General features: G+C 36.8%; 2 protein-coding genes across 2 annotated transcripts; one reads left to right on the plus strand and one right to left on the minus strand.

Moving 5' to 3' along the window:
• Nucleotides 1-9,610: 9,610 nt before the first annotated feature.
• On the minus strand, nt 9,611-10,189 carry LOC142985908 (uncharacterized). The gene has a single exon (XM_076134150.1). It carries the CDS (start codon nt 10,187-10,189, stop codon nt 9,611-9,613), a length of 579 nt encoding a protein of 192 aa, XP_075990265.1.
• Nucleotides 10,190-16,582: 6,393 nt separating this feature from the next.
• On the plus strand, nt 16,583-17,236 carry LOC142985746 (uncharacterized; the record flags this gene model as incomplete). Its single annotated transcript, XM_076133992.1, has 1 exon — nt 16,583-17,236. A coding segment is annotated over one exon (654 nt), but the record flags the coding sequence as incomplete, so codon positions are not given.
• Nucleotides 17,237-18,790: the final 1,554 nt, after the last annotated feature.

Here is an 18,790-nt window from a genome sequence, read left to right on the forward strand (position 1 = left end):
ACAAAAAATTAATTTTGTTATATATGCCGATTTTAAAGGCTGTTATGCGATTTTAATGAAACAAATACTGATAAAAATACTATAAAGAATAAATTGCACCAGCCTTCATGTTTTGCATACTATGTGTGTTGCTCACATGACAGAAAATTAAATAAAGGAGAATGGGCACTCCTGGGCGGTCGGCGGCCATTAATGAAAGTAGTGTCAAATTAAAGTAATGATAACTAGGAACAACTTTTACTCAGAACGTTTCGCTGCAATCCTTTCAGGAAACAATATATTGACATGTAAATATAATGGAATTTCATAGAACAAATACAATTATTTCGTGTCTGTAATGCATTTAATGTTGTGTAATAACGTTACATCTTCTTATAACGATTGCAATGCCATCAAAATGAACAATAATCGTAACTCGTATCTATCTATCATATGGTTCACCTAGTTTCAAAGTTGTTCAAGCCGCCCGAATGTTATCTTAGTTGACAACAACCGGGACCGACTATTTACGTGCCCTCGGAAGCACGGAGAAGCTCAGTTCAAATACCACAATGCGGTCACCCATCTACAGAATTACCGCGCCAACGGTTGCTTAACCAACAGACCGTTTACCGACCAGTGAGCGCAACTGGCTATGAACGCCTCGTTTTAAAACTGAGCATTCAAGACAGATAAGTCGTCTCAGTGAATATATTATAGAAGAGCAAGATGTTTATTTGTTACGATATTTATATATTTACATGTTATGATTGTTCGAATATTAATAATGTCTCCATTTGTGTGCAATAATATAAATAGTACTTTTTATTTAATCTCCGAATATAAGCCAAAAATATGTATTTATACTATTAAAAGTGCTCAAAAACAAAAATGTTTTTTGTTCGTCACATAAGTGTGTCGCGGCAAAAAAACTTCTACACGGTAATTATAGGACTAAACTACATTAAAAAAGCAAAAAATCTAGTTTGGCCGCGGATCGCCCAGGCTCCATACTATTTTGCCCATTCTCCTTTGTAACTTATCGAGGAGAAGACTGTGTACAAGTTTTTGTTCAGAAAATCATTGAAGAAACTAAATGAATCCATGAGATCTTGACAACTGTTAAAGCCATGAAACCAATGACTCCAGAGCAAATTAATAGTTATCACAATGCCAGTACATGTCATATTTGTAAACAATTGTTGTTTGATGACAAAGTGCGAGATCATGATCATATTTCATCAGAGTATAGAGGCGCAGCACATTCACACTGTTATTTAATTTATAGAGTATGTTCATTCATACCTATCGTTTTTCATAATCTATCCGGTTACGATTCCCATTTATTTATCAAAGAATTGGCAAAATACGATGGAGAAATAAAAATAATTCCCAAGACAAAAGAAAAATATTTAAGTATTACTAAACTTATTGAAACCGATAAATATAATAAACCTTTGCAAATTAAATTCATAGATTTATTCCAGTTTCTTAGTTCAAGCCTAGATAATTTGAGTAAAAGCTTATAGTACGAGATCCGACCGCGTGATTTATACGTTCACCTGTTTGATTGATGAAATATAATTTTTATCGATATTTATAACTAAACCAATGCAGATCCGCAAAGGTGGCCATACAAATTTGGCCGCAATTAATTTTAACTAAAATGTAATTAATTATTTATTGTTGAACAATAACGTTCACTTGTTATTGTTAAAAAATATATTTCATTAGAAAGAAATATACCTGAGATACCGAGAAAGGTCAAGGTGCCATCCCTCACTTGGCCGCATACCTAATGTCAGCCAGGTGTAAACAGGTATAATTTCGTTAAATATATACATACGTTCGTAATGTATTATCATGTTATACATACCAAATTGAAGATTAATTCTTTCCCTACATGATGAGATATAGGTGCCTATGCAAAAATGCCCGCAAATAGTGACTGCCAACGATTAAAGATAAATAAAAGCGAGAGAAACTTAAGATAAACACCGCATGTCGAATAAAGATAGAGCATGCCAGCTGCTTGTCGTTTTCATGCTACTGCGCATGCGTCCATAGATAAGACTAAATACCGTACTGAATATTGCATATACAGCATATTATTTTTGAGCAGTGATAGCCGAGTGGTATATAAGTTGACACCTCCCACGCAAGTGGTCGCATGTATGTATGTATTTTGTATGAAGGCATCGCCTATATTATGTTCATTAAAAAGAAATAAGATTTATCTTCACCGTTTTACCGTTGGAGCATGTGATAATTATTTCTAATACACACATAACTTCGAAAAGTCATTGGTGTGTTGCCTCGGATTCGAACCTTCGTCAACAAAATAATATGCTGTAAAAATAGTTCATTAAAATACATTTTTTTTTAATTTAATATACATTGGTGGCTTAGATGTGTCACGTCGATTTACGATATTGTCGCAGCACAACATTTCTGAGAAGAGTACTTCGAAGTTAACTGCTATCGAAATTAATTTAATTAAAATTAATTGTGGCTGTTCACGGTGATAAGGTTGTTAATTGCAATGTTGGTGATTTGCTCAGTAAAACGACGTGCGGACGCTTTGACAGTTTATTTTGCACTAAAACATCTTAAAACCAGTGGACTGTAACACGATAGGGTATACAATTATACATCGGCACATATAGATGCACCTTAGCATCGCCGCTGTTGCTATACGCTTAGACATTCCGCCCACCAAAGGATCTACCTATCCTTTTAATAAAATAACCAAAAAACAACAATAAACTTGGTTAAATAATGGGCGTAAAGTACTTATCTACCTTATGGCAAATTAAATAAAAATAACAAAAAAAATATCTTACCAACTAACATGAATGATAAGATAAGTGTCACTCGATCTACAAACTGTTAAGTATCTTTGCTTACAATATATGCGTATAACAAGGTACACAAATACCGACAAATCAAATGTGACATAGCCAAATAACATTAATCTATACTACAACTACATAAAACGCAATGTCCAACTTAATATGTAGCCGGTGGCATTGTAACAATATTAAAAAACAAGTTAGTAAGTATCAGATTGCGGTCATTCACAACTAACCGCCCACCGTGCGATATTTTGTTGTTGTTTCTACATATAAATAGGTAAGACATTTGTGAATTGTGGCATGTTCATTGAATTAACTTAAAAAGTAAGTATTAAGTACTCATAACTTAAACTAAGGTAAGTATTTTGTGTTTCTTAAACTAAGTGATACAAGTATAAATCACTGATTGACCCAAATAAAAAGAATAAACATAGTAGGTACATTTTACATTCACAATTTCTAACTTTTTTTGTTATCAATGAAACAAATAAATAGTGTGTAGTTTTGAGGCTACGTAGTAAATAAGTATACATTGATTTAACTTAGAACAACTCACTTAAAAACTAGTCTTATTTAGGTAATACACATAATTTGCTCACGGGTCGTTTATAGACACCGTTTTTACATTTAATTGTCACAACACGAGTAATACCATCACAACCCGCATGCTTTTGAATAATTTTACCTAAAATCCATTTACTGGGAGGAATATTATTTTCTTTTAAAATAACTATGTCATCGATTTCGGGTTCAGAATGGTTTGTGTTCCATTTGTATCTTTGGTTCAGGCTTACAATATATTCTTTGTGCCATCTGTTCCAAAAATCTGTGACCATTTTTTGTGTTAGTCACCATCTATCTAAACTAGAAATATTACTGTTTGTATAATTTTCATCACTTAAGTTAATCAAAGGTTCACCGATCAGAAAGTGGCCGGGTGTTAGTGGAAGGGGGTCATTGGGGTCATCACTTAGTACAGTTATTGGCCGCGAATTTAAACATGCTTCGACTTGAGTCAGCACTGTGGTTAACTCCTCATAAGTAAGAGTAGTGTCTCCAATGACTTTCTTAAGATGATTCTTAGTACTTCGCACACCGGCTTCCCACAGACCGCCAAAATTTGGTGCATGAGGAGGTATAAAATGCCATGTACAACGCTCTAGAACCAACAACTCTGCCATTTCACCAGCAAACGAAGACTGAGCATTATTGAACATAGCTCTTAGTTGTTTATCTGCACCCACAAAGTTTGTGTCGTTGTCACTGTACACATTATAACAATGACCTCTTCTAGACGTAAATCGCCGAAATGCTGCGATGAACGCTTTAGCAGTCATGTCAGTGACGGCTTCCAGGTGTATAGCACGAGTTACCATACAGATAAACAAACAAATATATCCCTTGTAAGATTTAGCTCCTCTACCAGGGGAGAATCGAATGTTGATGGGACCTGCGTAGTCCACACCAGCTGATTTGAACGCGCGGTCAGCCTTCACTCTCACGTCAGGTAATTAACCCATCAGGGGTGTGGTATTCTTCTTTGAATACGTTATACAGGTAACACACTCACGATATATTTTCTTTGTTAAGTCTTTAGCTCGTAAAATCCAATATTTTGATCGCAAATAATTAAGCATTACAAGAGAACCACCATGCATTGTCTTAATGTGAGCATCTTTAACAATTAATCTACTAAGATGACTTTTACCAGGCAAAATAATTTGGTGCTGTGTGTCATATGCCATTTGAGATTTCTGAATACGTCCGCCTACTCTTAATATTCCATTGTTGTCGACAAAGGGACAAAGATTGCGGAGCTTGCTTCTTTTTAACACGTAACCGCGAGACTTTAACTGCTCTATATCCTCGTTAAATTCAATAGATTGCACTTGTTTAATACAAATATTTAAAGTTTCTGTTAATTCTTTTGGCGTTATAAATTTTGAAAAGGTTTCACGTTTACTTTTGTGTAATTTTAAGTTAAGAAATCTTCTGCAGTATGAAATTACTCGTAACATTTTTAATAAACTAGAGAATTTTGTACAAATTAATTCGTCTTCAGTAATACGTGTAACAGTTAAAGATCTCACACGTTCTTCCTCTCGCGTATCTTCGATATTAGGAACGTTACTACTTATATGTAGGTTTGACAGCCATCCTGGTCCCGTCCACCATAGTGAATGGTTCAATAATTCTGAGCCATGTAAGCCCCGTGATGCACAGTCAGCTGGATTCATGTCTGTAGATACATGACCCCATTGCTCAAAATCCACCGTGTTCAATATGTCGGATACCCGGTTGCTCACGAAAGTACTCCACCTGCTTGGACCACCCTTTAACCAAGATAGTACAATAGTTGAGTCTGTCCACGCAAATAATTTATTTTTAGGTACACTCAGCACTTGGGATGTTTCTAATATTAGTTTAGCTGCTAATGCCGCACCACAAAGTTCCAATCTGGGAATCGTGACTTGTTTCTCGATTGGTGCCACCTTTGTTTTTGACGCTATTAGATTAACGCACACTCGACCTTCATCTATGACTCTCATATACACTGCTGCTCCATACGCAACTTGTGACGCGTCAGCAAAGACGTGTAACTCTAAAATTGACGCCTTACTGCAGTGGAGCCATCGTGGTATGCTTAGGCCTTTGATGTGTTCTAAATTATCACGATAATGGTTCCATTCTGTTAGTAAAACACCTGAAATAGGCTCATCCCATTCTAATCCTGTCCTCCACAATTTTTGCATGATCATCTTTGCGACTACTACCACAGGAGCCATCCAACCCAAAGGATCGTACAGTTTGGCTATTTCAGAAAGTATATTTCTTTTAGTTACAGGTTGTTTTGGTTCCGGTAGGTTAACCGTGAAATGAAAGCTATCAGTTTCTCGATTCCAGGTCACTCCTAATACCTTAACGACATCATTGATTTTCAAAGGTAACTCATGATCATCACGCTTATTTTTTCCTATATACTGTAAAACAGCGTTACTATTACTACTCCATTTTTGTAGCTGAAATCCCCCCGAGTTCATAAGATTGTTCATTTCATTATAAATGTTTACAGCTTCTTGCTCTGTCTCACAACCAGATAACATGTCGTCCAAAAAAAAATCTGTGTGTGTTATTTGAGAAGCAATAGGATAATTTGATTGCTCCGTATTGGCAAGTGTCTTCAAACATTCCACCGCAAGGTAGGGTGCACAAGCTGTACCAAAAGTTAATCGTTGTAGTTTGAAGTGTTTAATAGGCTCATGGGGTGAAGATCTCCATAATAATCTTTGGTAATCTGTATCTTCCGTTGAGACACAAACCATCCTATACATTTTAATAATGTCTGCAGTGATGCCAATTTTGTGAGCTCTCCATCTCATTAAAATGTGTCTTAACTCCTGCTGAAGTTGAAGCCCAACACATAGATTATCGTTTAAAGAATAGTTATTTGAACCCTTGCACGAGGCGTCGAAAACCACACTAAGTTTTGTAGTTTCTTTATCCTCTCGAATCACGGCGTGGTGGGGAAGGTACACTGCCGTAGGTTTATCAACGTCAGAAGCATTAACCTCGACCATGTGGTTTAAACTAATATATTCACTCATAACTTTATGATATTCTCCTCGAAGTTTGGGATTTTTCGACAACTTTTTCTCCAAAAACCCAAATCTTTTGAGAGCTATCTCTCTCAATCCACCATATTGACATTCGGGGTCTTCAGTTTGAAATGGTAATCTAACTATAAAGCTTCCTTCATGGTCTCTGATTGTTGTTTCTTCATAAAATTCTTCACACTTTATTTCTTCCTTTGAAAGTTTCCTTTGTAAATTGTTAGGTTCCCTCTCTATTTGCCAAAATTGTTTGAGTAGCTCGTCGTCCCTTACCTGCACATGTAGGCTAGTGACGTGTTTCCTTGCTGACGTAGCTTCTTGCGTCACCCTGCCAGATATCACCCACCCTAGGATTGTATTTTGAGCCACTAAATTTCCTAGAGGATGCTTAATAATGCCATCTAACAGAATGTCGCCATAAACTTCAGCTCCAAGTAAAATATCTATTTTACCCGGTGTTGTGCATCCTGGATCTGCCAACTCCAGTTCTTGAAATTGTGTCCAGTCGAGAATGCTGAGATCATTGGTGGGTAACATCGTTGTTACTGAACGCAGTACATACGCATTTACATTGATTGATTTATTGGGATGGTGGCGTGATTTCACGCAGAGTGAAACCATGTATTTAATTCTCGTTTGCCCTTCTCCCAGTCCAGACACCCAACCACTTACCGAATAACGTTGAAGATTTAGTAATTGAACAGTCGCTTCAGATACAAATGATGCTTGCGACCCTTGGTCTAACAAAGCCCTAATGATATGGTTACAACCATTCTTACTATTAACTAATACTTGAGCAGTAGCCAATAACACAGTATTTGTTTTAATATGCTCGCTTGAAAAATTGGAAACAATGTGAGTATCGTTTGACAAAGGATTAGACTTACCATCTGACGTCCCAAGAACGGTACCTTCAGACATGGTTGTCATCTCGCCTGACTTCTCGGTGTTCCGCTCTCTCTCGATGTGTAGAAGGGAGTGATGCCGACGTCCACATCGTTTGCAGCACGTTGATTGACGACACTTATTCACCGTATGCGATGGCGCGAGGCAGTTGAAACAAAGCTTATTCTTCTGTACACTGTCCTGTCGTTCTTTCGTAGTCATATCGGCGAATGTTTTGCAATGATAGATGTAATGGTCGCTTTCACATAGTACACATTTAACTTCACTTTCTTTTCTATATCGAAGAACATTCGCATGAAAGACCTTAGGTTTAGTTGCCGGTTTAGGTTGCAATGTCTTTGTCTTGTTAGTCTCGATCATCTCTAAAGCTCTGAATCTTGATTCCAAGAAAAGTTTCAAATCTTGCCAAGCAGGAAGATCACCCTTGTAACTTGCGCTGACATGTTGTTCCCACAGCTTGAATGACTCAGGATCCAGCTTGGATACGGTTAGGTAGTTGATAATCAAATCCCACTTATCAGTCTCCACGTTTAAGTTTTTTAATGTCTTTAAACACGTCGAAGTAGTGTCTACTAGATGTCTTATACAACTCGCCGATTCAGTATGTATAGATTTTAGTGTAAAAAGAACTCTTAATATGGTATTACAATTTTATCTCTTGTTGTTATACTGTAGCATTAACTCGTTCCAAGCTTCAGCGTAGTTTGCATCGGTCGTATTGTAATTGCGTAACATCGCTTCTGGTTCGCCGGTAGGATTACTTTTCAAGTAATGTAGCTTCTGTACTGGAGACAGTTTCGTATTCTTATGAATGAGCGAAGAAAATAAGTCGTAAAATGTCTGCCATTCCTCATATTTACCGCTGAATGTGGGTAGTTTTATGCGTGGTAATTTAATTTCATTACTGTCCGAAGATGAAGAATATGACCCTTGACCTTCAGAAGGATTAGGCAATGAAAGTTGCCGTGCTGCATCCAGGAACGGCTGAAGAGCTTCCTTAATAGCTGATTGTATTGCACGTATAACTCTTGAAACACGTCATATATATTTTCCGTAAAGTACGGAATTTTTCTCTGCTCTTCACTGGTTATATTCAGTATAATACTTTTATGACCATCTTTAAAGTTAGTCCAAAGTTCTTCAAGCATTTCCAACCTTGTTTCCAAGTAAGATCTCTTAATCCTATCATTTAGGTGACTTCTTGTAGTTCTTTTCCGCATTCCTTAAATTGTCTAATAGTTCAATTTGATACACCAGAAGATCCTCCATCGTAATGTTCGTAAAATAAGCGTCCCACACAGGATAATTCAAGATTTAACCGCTTTTTCACGAGTAGTGGGTATGTTGCACGTGGTTAGCACTAGTACTTATTTGTAGAATTCTCGTAATCCGATCACGCACTGAAGATTATAAGCACTAAGCTATGTTTTCGTTTATAACAATTTAATAAATCACAGTTCACGATAATGATTTGCAATATTTTTCACTATTCTATGAATCCTTATCGCAGTCTTTTGTTCTCGCAACGCGCTCGTCCGCCGCAGGTAGGCGACGTAAGTATCCGGCTCGAAGGACCATATGTTCACGGCGATAAGGTTGTTAATTGCAATGTTGGTGATTTGCTGAGTAAAACGACGTGCGGACGCTTTGACAGTTTATTTTGCACTAAAACATCTTAAAACCAGTGGACTGTAACACGATAGGGTATACAATTATACATCGGCACATATAGATGCACCTTAGCATCGCCGCTGTTGCTATACGCTTAGACAGGGGGTCTATATAAAGCTAGTATGTGTAAAGTCCTCTCTCCTTCTTTTAGTTTGCCGTATTTTAACTCTGTAGTTTTTAGTTGTATCTGTGGTACTTTTGTAGTAAATTGTAGATCTTCTTTCACATAGATGAGTATTCCACCGCCTCTTCTTATATCTCTCATTTTCGGATATACTGCATAGCCCGGAATTTTATATAGTGGTACTTCTTCGCTCTTTATGTTGACTTCTGTTAGAATTATGACACTTAGTTTTCTGTTAGAGATGCATTGGTTTAATAATACAAGTAGTTGATTATATTGTTTTCGCAAAGATCGGATATTTAAATGAACAATGTTGAGGTATTTGTTTGATAAATGTTGTGACCAGGTATTCAGGTCTTCATACTTTGTAAATAAAACGTCGTTATGGTCTAATCCTGTAGTTTGGTTATCGAATTTTGTAGATATTGGAATTCACCTAGTGTAACACGACGCAATATGTTTGTTTACTTGGTTGGTGAGCTCGAGCTTTTACTATCAACAAGCAATTTCTTGATGTCGTTTTCACTCTTTATGCGGATAATCTTTTCCTTCTCATCTTTCTTAACTAATATGTTCGAGTTTTGAATCCATATAAATTTGAATTGATGCTTTAATTGGCTTCTTGCTTCCCAGAACAATAATTTCGTCGTTTTAGTTAGGTCTTCATTTATGTTTATAGGCATCCTGTTATCATTGCAATATATATCGCCATTCATTAACTTGATCTTTCGCTTCTGCAGCCATTGATCGCGGGCTTGCTTCGATCGCAGTTTAACTATGATCGGGCGGGGTGGTTCTCCCCCCGTCTTAGGTTTATTCGATGAACTCAACCTCTCAGCACTCTCGATATCATCTGGATTCAAGCAAAGCTTCAACGCGACTTCTTTGACCACTTCCTTCACATTCTCATCATCTTTGTTCTTCATTAAACAAGCTATTTCTATGTTTTTTTCTTTGTCTATTTTTTCCAAGTCATTCGCCCTTTCTTCCAGCGCACTATTGCATTTCTCTAAGTACACATTCCTCTGTTCCATAGCTTTCATCTTGTTTTCTACAGTTTTTTAAACTCCTGCATTTGTTGAAACTGCTCAGCATAAAAATCTACTGTATCCGCAAGATCATCTAGTTTTTTTCCCAACTTGATTTAACTTCTAACTTCTTATTCATTTGTAGTAACAACGCTTCTACGGTAACGTTTTGCGGATCCATGTTAATAATCGGCGACGGCTGATTTGCTTTCGAGTTAGATTTTTGGCACTCGTCACATAACTTACTAGCTGACCCGCGCAACTTCGCTTGCGTCATTTAAGATAATCATAATTTTCCCCGTTTTTGTAACATTTTTCACTGTTACTCTGCTCCTATTGGTCGTAGCGTGATGATATATAGCCTATAGCCTTCCTCAATAAACGGGCTATCTAACACTGAAAGAATTTTTCAAATCGGACCAGTAGTTCCCGAGATTAGCGCGTTCAAACAAACAAACAAACAAACTCTTCAGCTTTATAATATTATATATAATACTAGCTGACCCGCGCAACTTCGCTTGCGTCACATAAGAGAGAATGGGTCAAAATTTTTCCCGTTTCTGTAACATTTTTTGCTATTACTCTGCTCCTATTAGTTGTAGCGTGATGATATATAGCCTATAGCCTTCCTCGATAAATGGACTATCTAACACTGAAAGAATTTTTCAAATCGGACCAGTAGTTCCTGAGATTAGCGCGTTCAAACAAACAAACAAACAAACAAACAAACAAACTCTTCAGCTTTATAATATTAGTATAGATTAGTATAGATAATATAATATTATATATAGTAATATTATAGTATAGATTTTGCATGAATTGTTTTTTTACGCACTTTTTATGATATACACTCTCACATGTCCCTTTACACTTTACGACTTCCTCCTTTGTCACTGATAGAAACAATTTACATTTCTTGCATTGTACCATTTTGCCAACGACGGCGACGGTTGGCGGGAATGGCGCGTAAACAATTTATCGATAAAATTAATAATAGTAGCACACGTCCGTACGCAGAGCGCGCGCGCGGGGAAGTCCAATATGATTCGTGAGTTGACCTTCGAAGGAGATAACGAACCATTTCACAACTATACAAGAATGTCAAGGATTGATTTTGAACAATTACTTTCATTGAATGGACCGCAAATTAAAAAGAAAGATACATCTATGCGTGAGGCCATTTCACCGGTCGAAAAGTTAATGATAACTTAAGGATTTTTCGCCACAGGAGATTCCTATTCTAGCTTGCAATATACATATGTTCAAAGTATCTAAACAAAGTATAAGTCGTTTTGTTCCGGTAGTATGTGAAGCTATTGTTCAGGCACTCAAAGATTACATTAAGGTAAGCTAACCTGCTTATTTATTTATAATGTTGGTTTTTTTTTACCTAAGTAGTGTATCAAATAAATAAAGGGGCCAGTGGCATAGTAACGACCGCGTCGATCGTTCGATCGGCGAGGTTAAGTAACTGCGACACCTTCGGGTCAAAGATGGGTGGCCGCTCATCAAATTGTCACGCCTCTCCGTGCCTCAGAGCACGTTAAGCCGTCGGTCCCGGCTATCACGAACATCTGTGGTAGTCGTTATAGGATGTCAGTACTTTCAAATAATCTGACATCTGGTCTAAACAAAAATAATATCGTTATCCTTTTGGGTTGCGGAGGTCAGATGGCAGTTGCTCCGTGGAAAATGGATATTCAGCCGCATCTGGTTGACTAAAGAGCCGACCCCAATAGGTACAAACGTATACCTGGGAATAATAAGGCTAGGATGAAGACGAAGAGTATATTAAACTAGCTGACCCGCGCAACTTCGCTTGCGTCACATAAGAGAGAATGGGTCAAATTTTTCCCCGTTATTGTAACATTTTTTACTGCTGCTCTGCTCCTATTGGTCGTAGCGTGATGATATATAGCCTATAGCCTTCCTCGATAAATGGGCTATCTAACACTGAAATAATTTTTCAAATCGGACCAGTAGTTCCTGAGATTAGCGCGTTCAAACAAACAAACAAACAAACTCTTCAGCTTTATAATATTAATAATAATAATAATAATAATTAATAATTAGTAATTAGTAATTAGTATTAGTATATTAGTATATTAGTATTAGTATATTAGTATTAGTATATTAGTATAAGTATATTAGTATTAGTATTAGTATATTAGTATAGATAAATGCAAAATTCGATTGAAATGTTTTTTTTTATTAAATTTAAAAATTAATATAGAACAACAATTATGTAGTTTTTAAATCTACACTAATCTATACTATATTATAATATATAATATAATATTATAAAGCTGAAGAGTTTGTTTGTTTGTTTGTTTGTTTGAACGCGCTAATCTCAGGAACTACTGGTCCGATTTGAAAAATTCTTTCAGTGTTAGATAGATCATTTATCGAGGAAGGCTTTAGGCATATTACATCACGCTACAGTCATTAGGAGCGGAGTAGCAACGAAAAATGTTACAAAAACGGGGAAAATTATGACCCATTCTCTCTTATGTGACGCAAGCGAAGTTGCGCGGGTCAGCTAGTATTAAATAAATTCTGAGAGGTTAACAGTGATTCCTCATTTGCCATTTCTGCTGGTGATGGTTGATTAGTCGATTCCAAAGTTGGTGACGGTGGCACAAGTGGCGATGAAACAGCTGATGCTGATGTACTTGTATTATACCCGTACTGTTGTGGCTGGTCGTAATATGCGTGCGCACAATAGGCCTTGGGTGAATAATTTCCCATATCTGCCTAGAATATTATATTATTAATGGCATGCTTGACACAGGCCAAGGTACCTTTATCGTATTCCATGAAACAGTTCAATTTTAATCCTAAATTTCTTCAATACGTTAGGAACTATTCAAAAGTTTTTAAGAGAACTTGTGTTGCTGCTAAATCCTTACACTTAAGCAACAAAATTAAAAGCTCAGACAATACGATCAAAACCACATGGAATATCATTAACAACGAAACAGGTCATGCTATCCAGCGCGAAAATGATTTTGAACTGAAAGTTAATGACACGATTATCACCAACAACTTAGAGGTTGCTCAGACGTTCAATACTTTCTTCGCTGATATTCCCACAGCTACAACTAGCTCCTTGAATTCCTGTCCTGCCAAGGCAGAATGTTTACTTCAAAATAGCGTAGAAGAGTGTGGTAGTGTTTTTATCTTCAAACATATATTTGATAATATATGTTTGAAGATCTTGTTGTTTGAAGATGAACTACATCATTAGAGTTGATACTCTTAATAATGATGTAGTTAAGGCTTTTAGGTCGCTCAACTCCAAAAAAACACCTGACCTCTGGGGCATTTCTGTTAAATTAGTAGAAAGTATCATCTTGGAAATAGTTCCCCATTTGGCTTTAATATTTAATAGGTGCGTAAATGCTGGTGTGTTTCCGGACTTAATGAAACACAGTAAAGTAGTACCACTCTTTAAGAAGGGATCTAAGAGTGAGCCCAGCAATTTCAGGCCCATTTCCATCTTGCCTGCGGTTAGCAAAATCTTCGAAAAGGTCATCTTAGAGCAGCTCGAAAGTCACTTTAACTCGAATCAGCTATTTTATGGTAAACAGTATGGTTTCACAAAGGGTAGGCAGGGGCCGAAACAGGTCAGTAAAGTCAGTAAAAGTCAGTATTTTTGGACCTGGTCAGTAAAAGTCAGTATTTTAGAAAATCGGTCAGTATTGTCAGTATTTTTCCAAACTCACACACGTTTTTTTTTTGGTTTTCCTTTGCTGTTGGCCAATCTTACATTCTCGATTTGCCCAGTAATCATATCAGAGGGCTGCTTTGGATGCTCGATATTATGTTGATGATCTGCGTAATATATATGTTACTGTAAAAGCCCGAACAGTGGTAAATCCTAAGATTTTAAGGTAAAACCTAAGATTTACCAACTCTCAATGGTAAAAGTCCGAACAAGCCGGAGTTTAAAAACTGTAACATATACAGTATATATGTTACTGTAAAAGCCCGAACTGTGGTAAATCCTAAGATTTTCCAGTATAACCTAAGATTTGCCAACTCTCAATGGTAAAAGTCCGAACAATTCTTTTATTTCGAACTTTTACCTCTATTCACTTGATGATGTCGAGATGTCGCCGGAGCCCCGCTTCGCGGGGTGCTTTCCTGCATTACATTGCATTCCTGCTGGGTGGTTTAAAAAAAAATAACGACAAAGGCTAAGGTTAAGGTGCCTCAGCCTTCTAACCTAACTTACCCATGTCGCTTTGCCCAAAACTCCTTCTTTATAACTATTAAATTGTTTTATATTAGCTACATTTACCTGCCCTTGAGGCACAGAATAATAAGTACTATAGTACAGAACTCGCACTCCCCGAAACAATTTATAGAAATAACGACTCTTGCTACTAAGCAATAAAGTTCAATTCAGCTCGTATAAGCGCTCCGTACCTACCGACATATTCACCTAAGTATTCCCGCTCTCTTTTAACGCGTAACTCTGTCACTGTCTGGCGTAGAGTGACGCGTAACCTATGACGCTAGGGTCGTCGGCTCGCCGCATCGTTGCATTCGTTGCTACCTGTTTTGGTTTGTTTACATTTTTACTATTTTATATTGTTCATATGTCCTAAACCTGTGAACCGATTTATATCATTCAAACGGATAAAATAGTTTTAGTCTTAGACCTTTCATTTGATACCAAAATCGTTGAAATATCTCAATAAACAAAAAGTCACATTTGCAAGTTGCTCTCGTAATTATAAAGTATCAAATTCCTTATTAATTCAGACATGAGTCCATATTGTTAGCATCAACGAAGTAACTAATTATACCTAGTTAGTACTATTATTTTGTGGTAGGTCGGTAATGTAAAGTTTTATAGTTTTTTAATGAATCTGTAGGTAATGAAAAAAATGACAATCCCTCGTCCTTCTTTTTCGACAAACAGCCATCAAATGAGCAATGCTTTAGGGTCGGTTCATATCTGACGGAACATGCGTCGCGTATTATCGGTCGCGTAACGCCAGAACAGACAAATGTATAGAAAAACACTCGACCGTTCACACTCAACCGATGATACGTTAGTGCGTCGAGCGTACAGCGTCTATTCCGTTTCCATCAACGCATTATCGGTCGACGTAAGAGCGGCAACGTCGCGCGCGCCACGCGCTACGTGTATTTTGATTGATGCATTCAGACTAAGAGATCGTTTGTGTACAGGCCGTTCCAAGTTTTTTTGAAAATGTTTGATACAGAACGATTTATCACGGAAGTGCAAAATAGAATATGTCTATGGAACATAAAAGAAAAATCTTATAGCGACCGACAAGCTAAGAGACGGGCTTGGGAGGAAATTGGAGAAATATTAATAGTTGAGTGGGAGACATATGATACAAAAAAGAAAAATGAATCACGTAAGTTAATGTTTATTTTATTATTAGTATTCTTATATATATTGGTCTTGGTACTGCAATATTCCTTCGTTACAAAAATATTGTTTAAAAAAATCCATATTATCAGTGGCAGTCGTTATTCTAGTTGATGTTGCTGTGGGTAAAGTCTGTAAGTGGCATATTTGAATTTCATTAAGATAGCTGTCTCTTCGTCGAAGAACAAAATTATGAAGTATACAAGCAGCCTTCACTATCTCCATAGCGAAATCGGGTTCGGTAAGAATGGCAGTGTGAAGTACTCTCCACTTATTGCACAATAATCCAAATGAACACTCAACACATCTACGCGCTCGACTGAGTCTATAATTAAAAATTCGTTTTTCTCTATCAATATTGCCACTAGGATACGGCCGCATTATATTTTTCTGTAAAGGAAACGCTTCATCTCCAACTAATACAAATGGTTTTGGGGGTCCATTAGAATTTGGTAAAGTTTTGTTTCCTGGAATATTAAAGTCATTTTCTAAAAGTTTTTTACCCATAATTGATTGTTTAAAAACGTTGCTATCAGCTTCTTTGCCATAAGCACCAACGTCAATGGCTACAAAATAGTAATTTGCATCTGAAATAGCCATAAGGACAATAGAAAAGAATTTTTTATAGTTAAAATATTGGGAACCACTAAGATTCGGAGCTCTTATGCGAATATGTTTCCCATCTACTGCTCCAACACAGTTTGGGAAATTTGTTTTTTCATAAAATTGATCAGCTATATTTAACCACATTTCTTCATTCGGGCAAGGCATTTCTGTTTCTCGCAGCATCATCCATATCACTTTGCAACATTCTTTAATTATTCCGGATATTGTAGATACTCCCGTCAGGAAGTCCAGGGATAATGTTTTAAAACTCATTCCAGTTGATAAATATCTGAAAATAAATTAAACTTAATTAATCATTAACTAATCTATAACCTACTAAATTAAATAATTATTCCGTTTTTTAATAATCATGTACCATTTCTATTTCAGTTATTGACCTCCAGAAAAAATGGAAACATCTCCGTGACTACTATGTTAGAGAGAAAAAAAAAGAGAACAATGTTCGCAGTGGAAGTTCTGCTGCTGCAAAGAAGAGGAAAACGCCATACGTAGAAATGCTTCGTTTCTTAGATGTGTTAAGAGAAATGCGCCCTACAACTAGTAATATAGAAGTTGAATTTTATGAAACAAGTGGTGAAGAGAACCAACTACAAGAGACTGGAAGCGAATCGTCAAATTTCAGTTCCAAGCGTGCCAGTCGCAAAGACCAGAGTATGACAATGTTTCAGAGGTCATTAATTAACAGTATGGAGAAATCTTCACAAGATGATAGTGATTCAGATAAACAGTTTTTGCTGTCGTTACTTCCACAGATGAAAAAAATGTCTGAAGCACAAAATTTTGACTTCCGTTTAGATATTATGAATTTGGTAAAAAAATATAGATTTGCTACAACAAGTACAGTGCAACAATGTAACATCCAGTCCGATCAAGGTAATTACGAACAAGGTCGTCTGTCATTGCCGCAGACTTCTCAGTTTGAACACACCGGTTACTATACAACTGACTACTATACGGACTCACCACAATCAGCGACCTCGCAGGTTTCAATTGAAGAAGATATTGAAGCATTAATGCAGAGTTAATCCGTTACGTTTATTTAAAAATTGGTTGATTTTGGATTTTTGTATCATTTTAATATACATGTCAATAATATTAAAATACTAATGTCAAGAACAAAAGCAGTTATTATTATACAACTTACCTGTATCTACCTATAATATCTTACCTCAATGTAATAGTCAGTCTTTCTTCAGGAGTAATGGCACATCGAAATTTCGTATCATATTTAGTTATAAAACATTTCACAATCGTAAGGAGTTCATCAAAAGATTCTATGGACATGCGGTAATACTGAATAAATTTTGTAGGATAGTTTCTTAACGTTGCTTAAAGACAATTAAATTGGCCACTTGATATTCTCTTAGTATTTAAAGGATGCACCCAATATCGACGTTTCCTTTTTCGGTCTTGTTCTAAAGCCTCCCAAATAGCAATTATTTCGATAGGCTTCATTTTAAAATTCAATATCACACAACACAACCACTCTGTAGATGCTAAACGTAGAAACTGACTAGACGCTCGACGCATTTTCCGTTTGATATGAACCGACCCATTCGACCGAATAGACGCGACCGATGATACGCTCGACGCATCATCCGTCAGATATGAACCGACCCTTAAACCTGCCATTCTATTTTAAACGTTTTTATAATAATATTACTCATAAAACTTCTAATAAACGCACGCACGAGCTCTACGCGTGAGCGTCGACACTCGACTCTCGGAGTGGCGCCGACGCCCCGCGAATTTGTAGGCACTTATCGCTGTAGGTACGGCTGAGTGACGGTGGCCTGCTTGAGGTATATCCTAATATTTACCAAGTGAATAGAGGTTCCACCTCAGCCTTCGAGCTTATTTTTTTTTTAAACCACCCAGAAGGAGGAGCCCCGCGAAGAGGGACTCCGGCGACATCTTCAAATTCCCATTATAACTATGTTACGGCATATAATTATATCCCTAGCAATATCATTATATTACAGCTCAAACACATTATAATATGATTTTATCAACTTTTGCCGTGTCATTATGTAAATCCTAAGATTTGCCAATTAAATGGTGGTAAAAGTTCAAAATAAAAGATCGTTCGGACTTTTACCATTGAGAGTTGGTAAATCTTAGGTTTTACCGGAAAATCTTAGAATTTACCACAGTTCGGACTTTTACAGTAACAAATATACTATGAAACCATTTGCCGGTAATAATTACATACGAGGTTCCCTCGAACGAATTTACAACTATCGACATTCTAGAGCTCGACGAGTCGTCGAGAATGTATTTGGTATTATTGCATCAGTTTTCAGAGTATTACGTAAACCGATTACAATGGACACTAATAATGCGGTTTCAGTTGTAATGGCTGTTACGCATTTGCACAACTTCATGCGTAAACGAAACCATACTAGACAATACTACTGTCCTATTGGATCTTTTGATAGGGAAGAAAATGGCGAGATAATTCCAGGTACATTTAGGAACGATGTGCCATTACAATCCTTCTCTTCTTTGCCACACATACCCAGGAGATCTAGCAACCAAATTAAAGAAATTCGTTTGCATATCGCACGGCATTTTATAAC

This window comes from Anticarsia gemmatalis, chromosome W, assembly GCF_050436995.1.
Source record: "Anticarsia gemmatalis isolate Benzon Research Colony breed Stoneville strain chromosome W, ilAntGemm2 primary, whole genome shotgun sequence".
Classification (NCBI taxonomy): Eukaryota; Metazoa; Arthropoda; class Insecta; order Lepidoptera; family Erebidae; genus Anticarsia; species Anticarsia gemmatalis.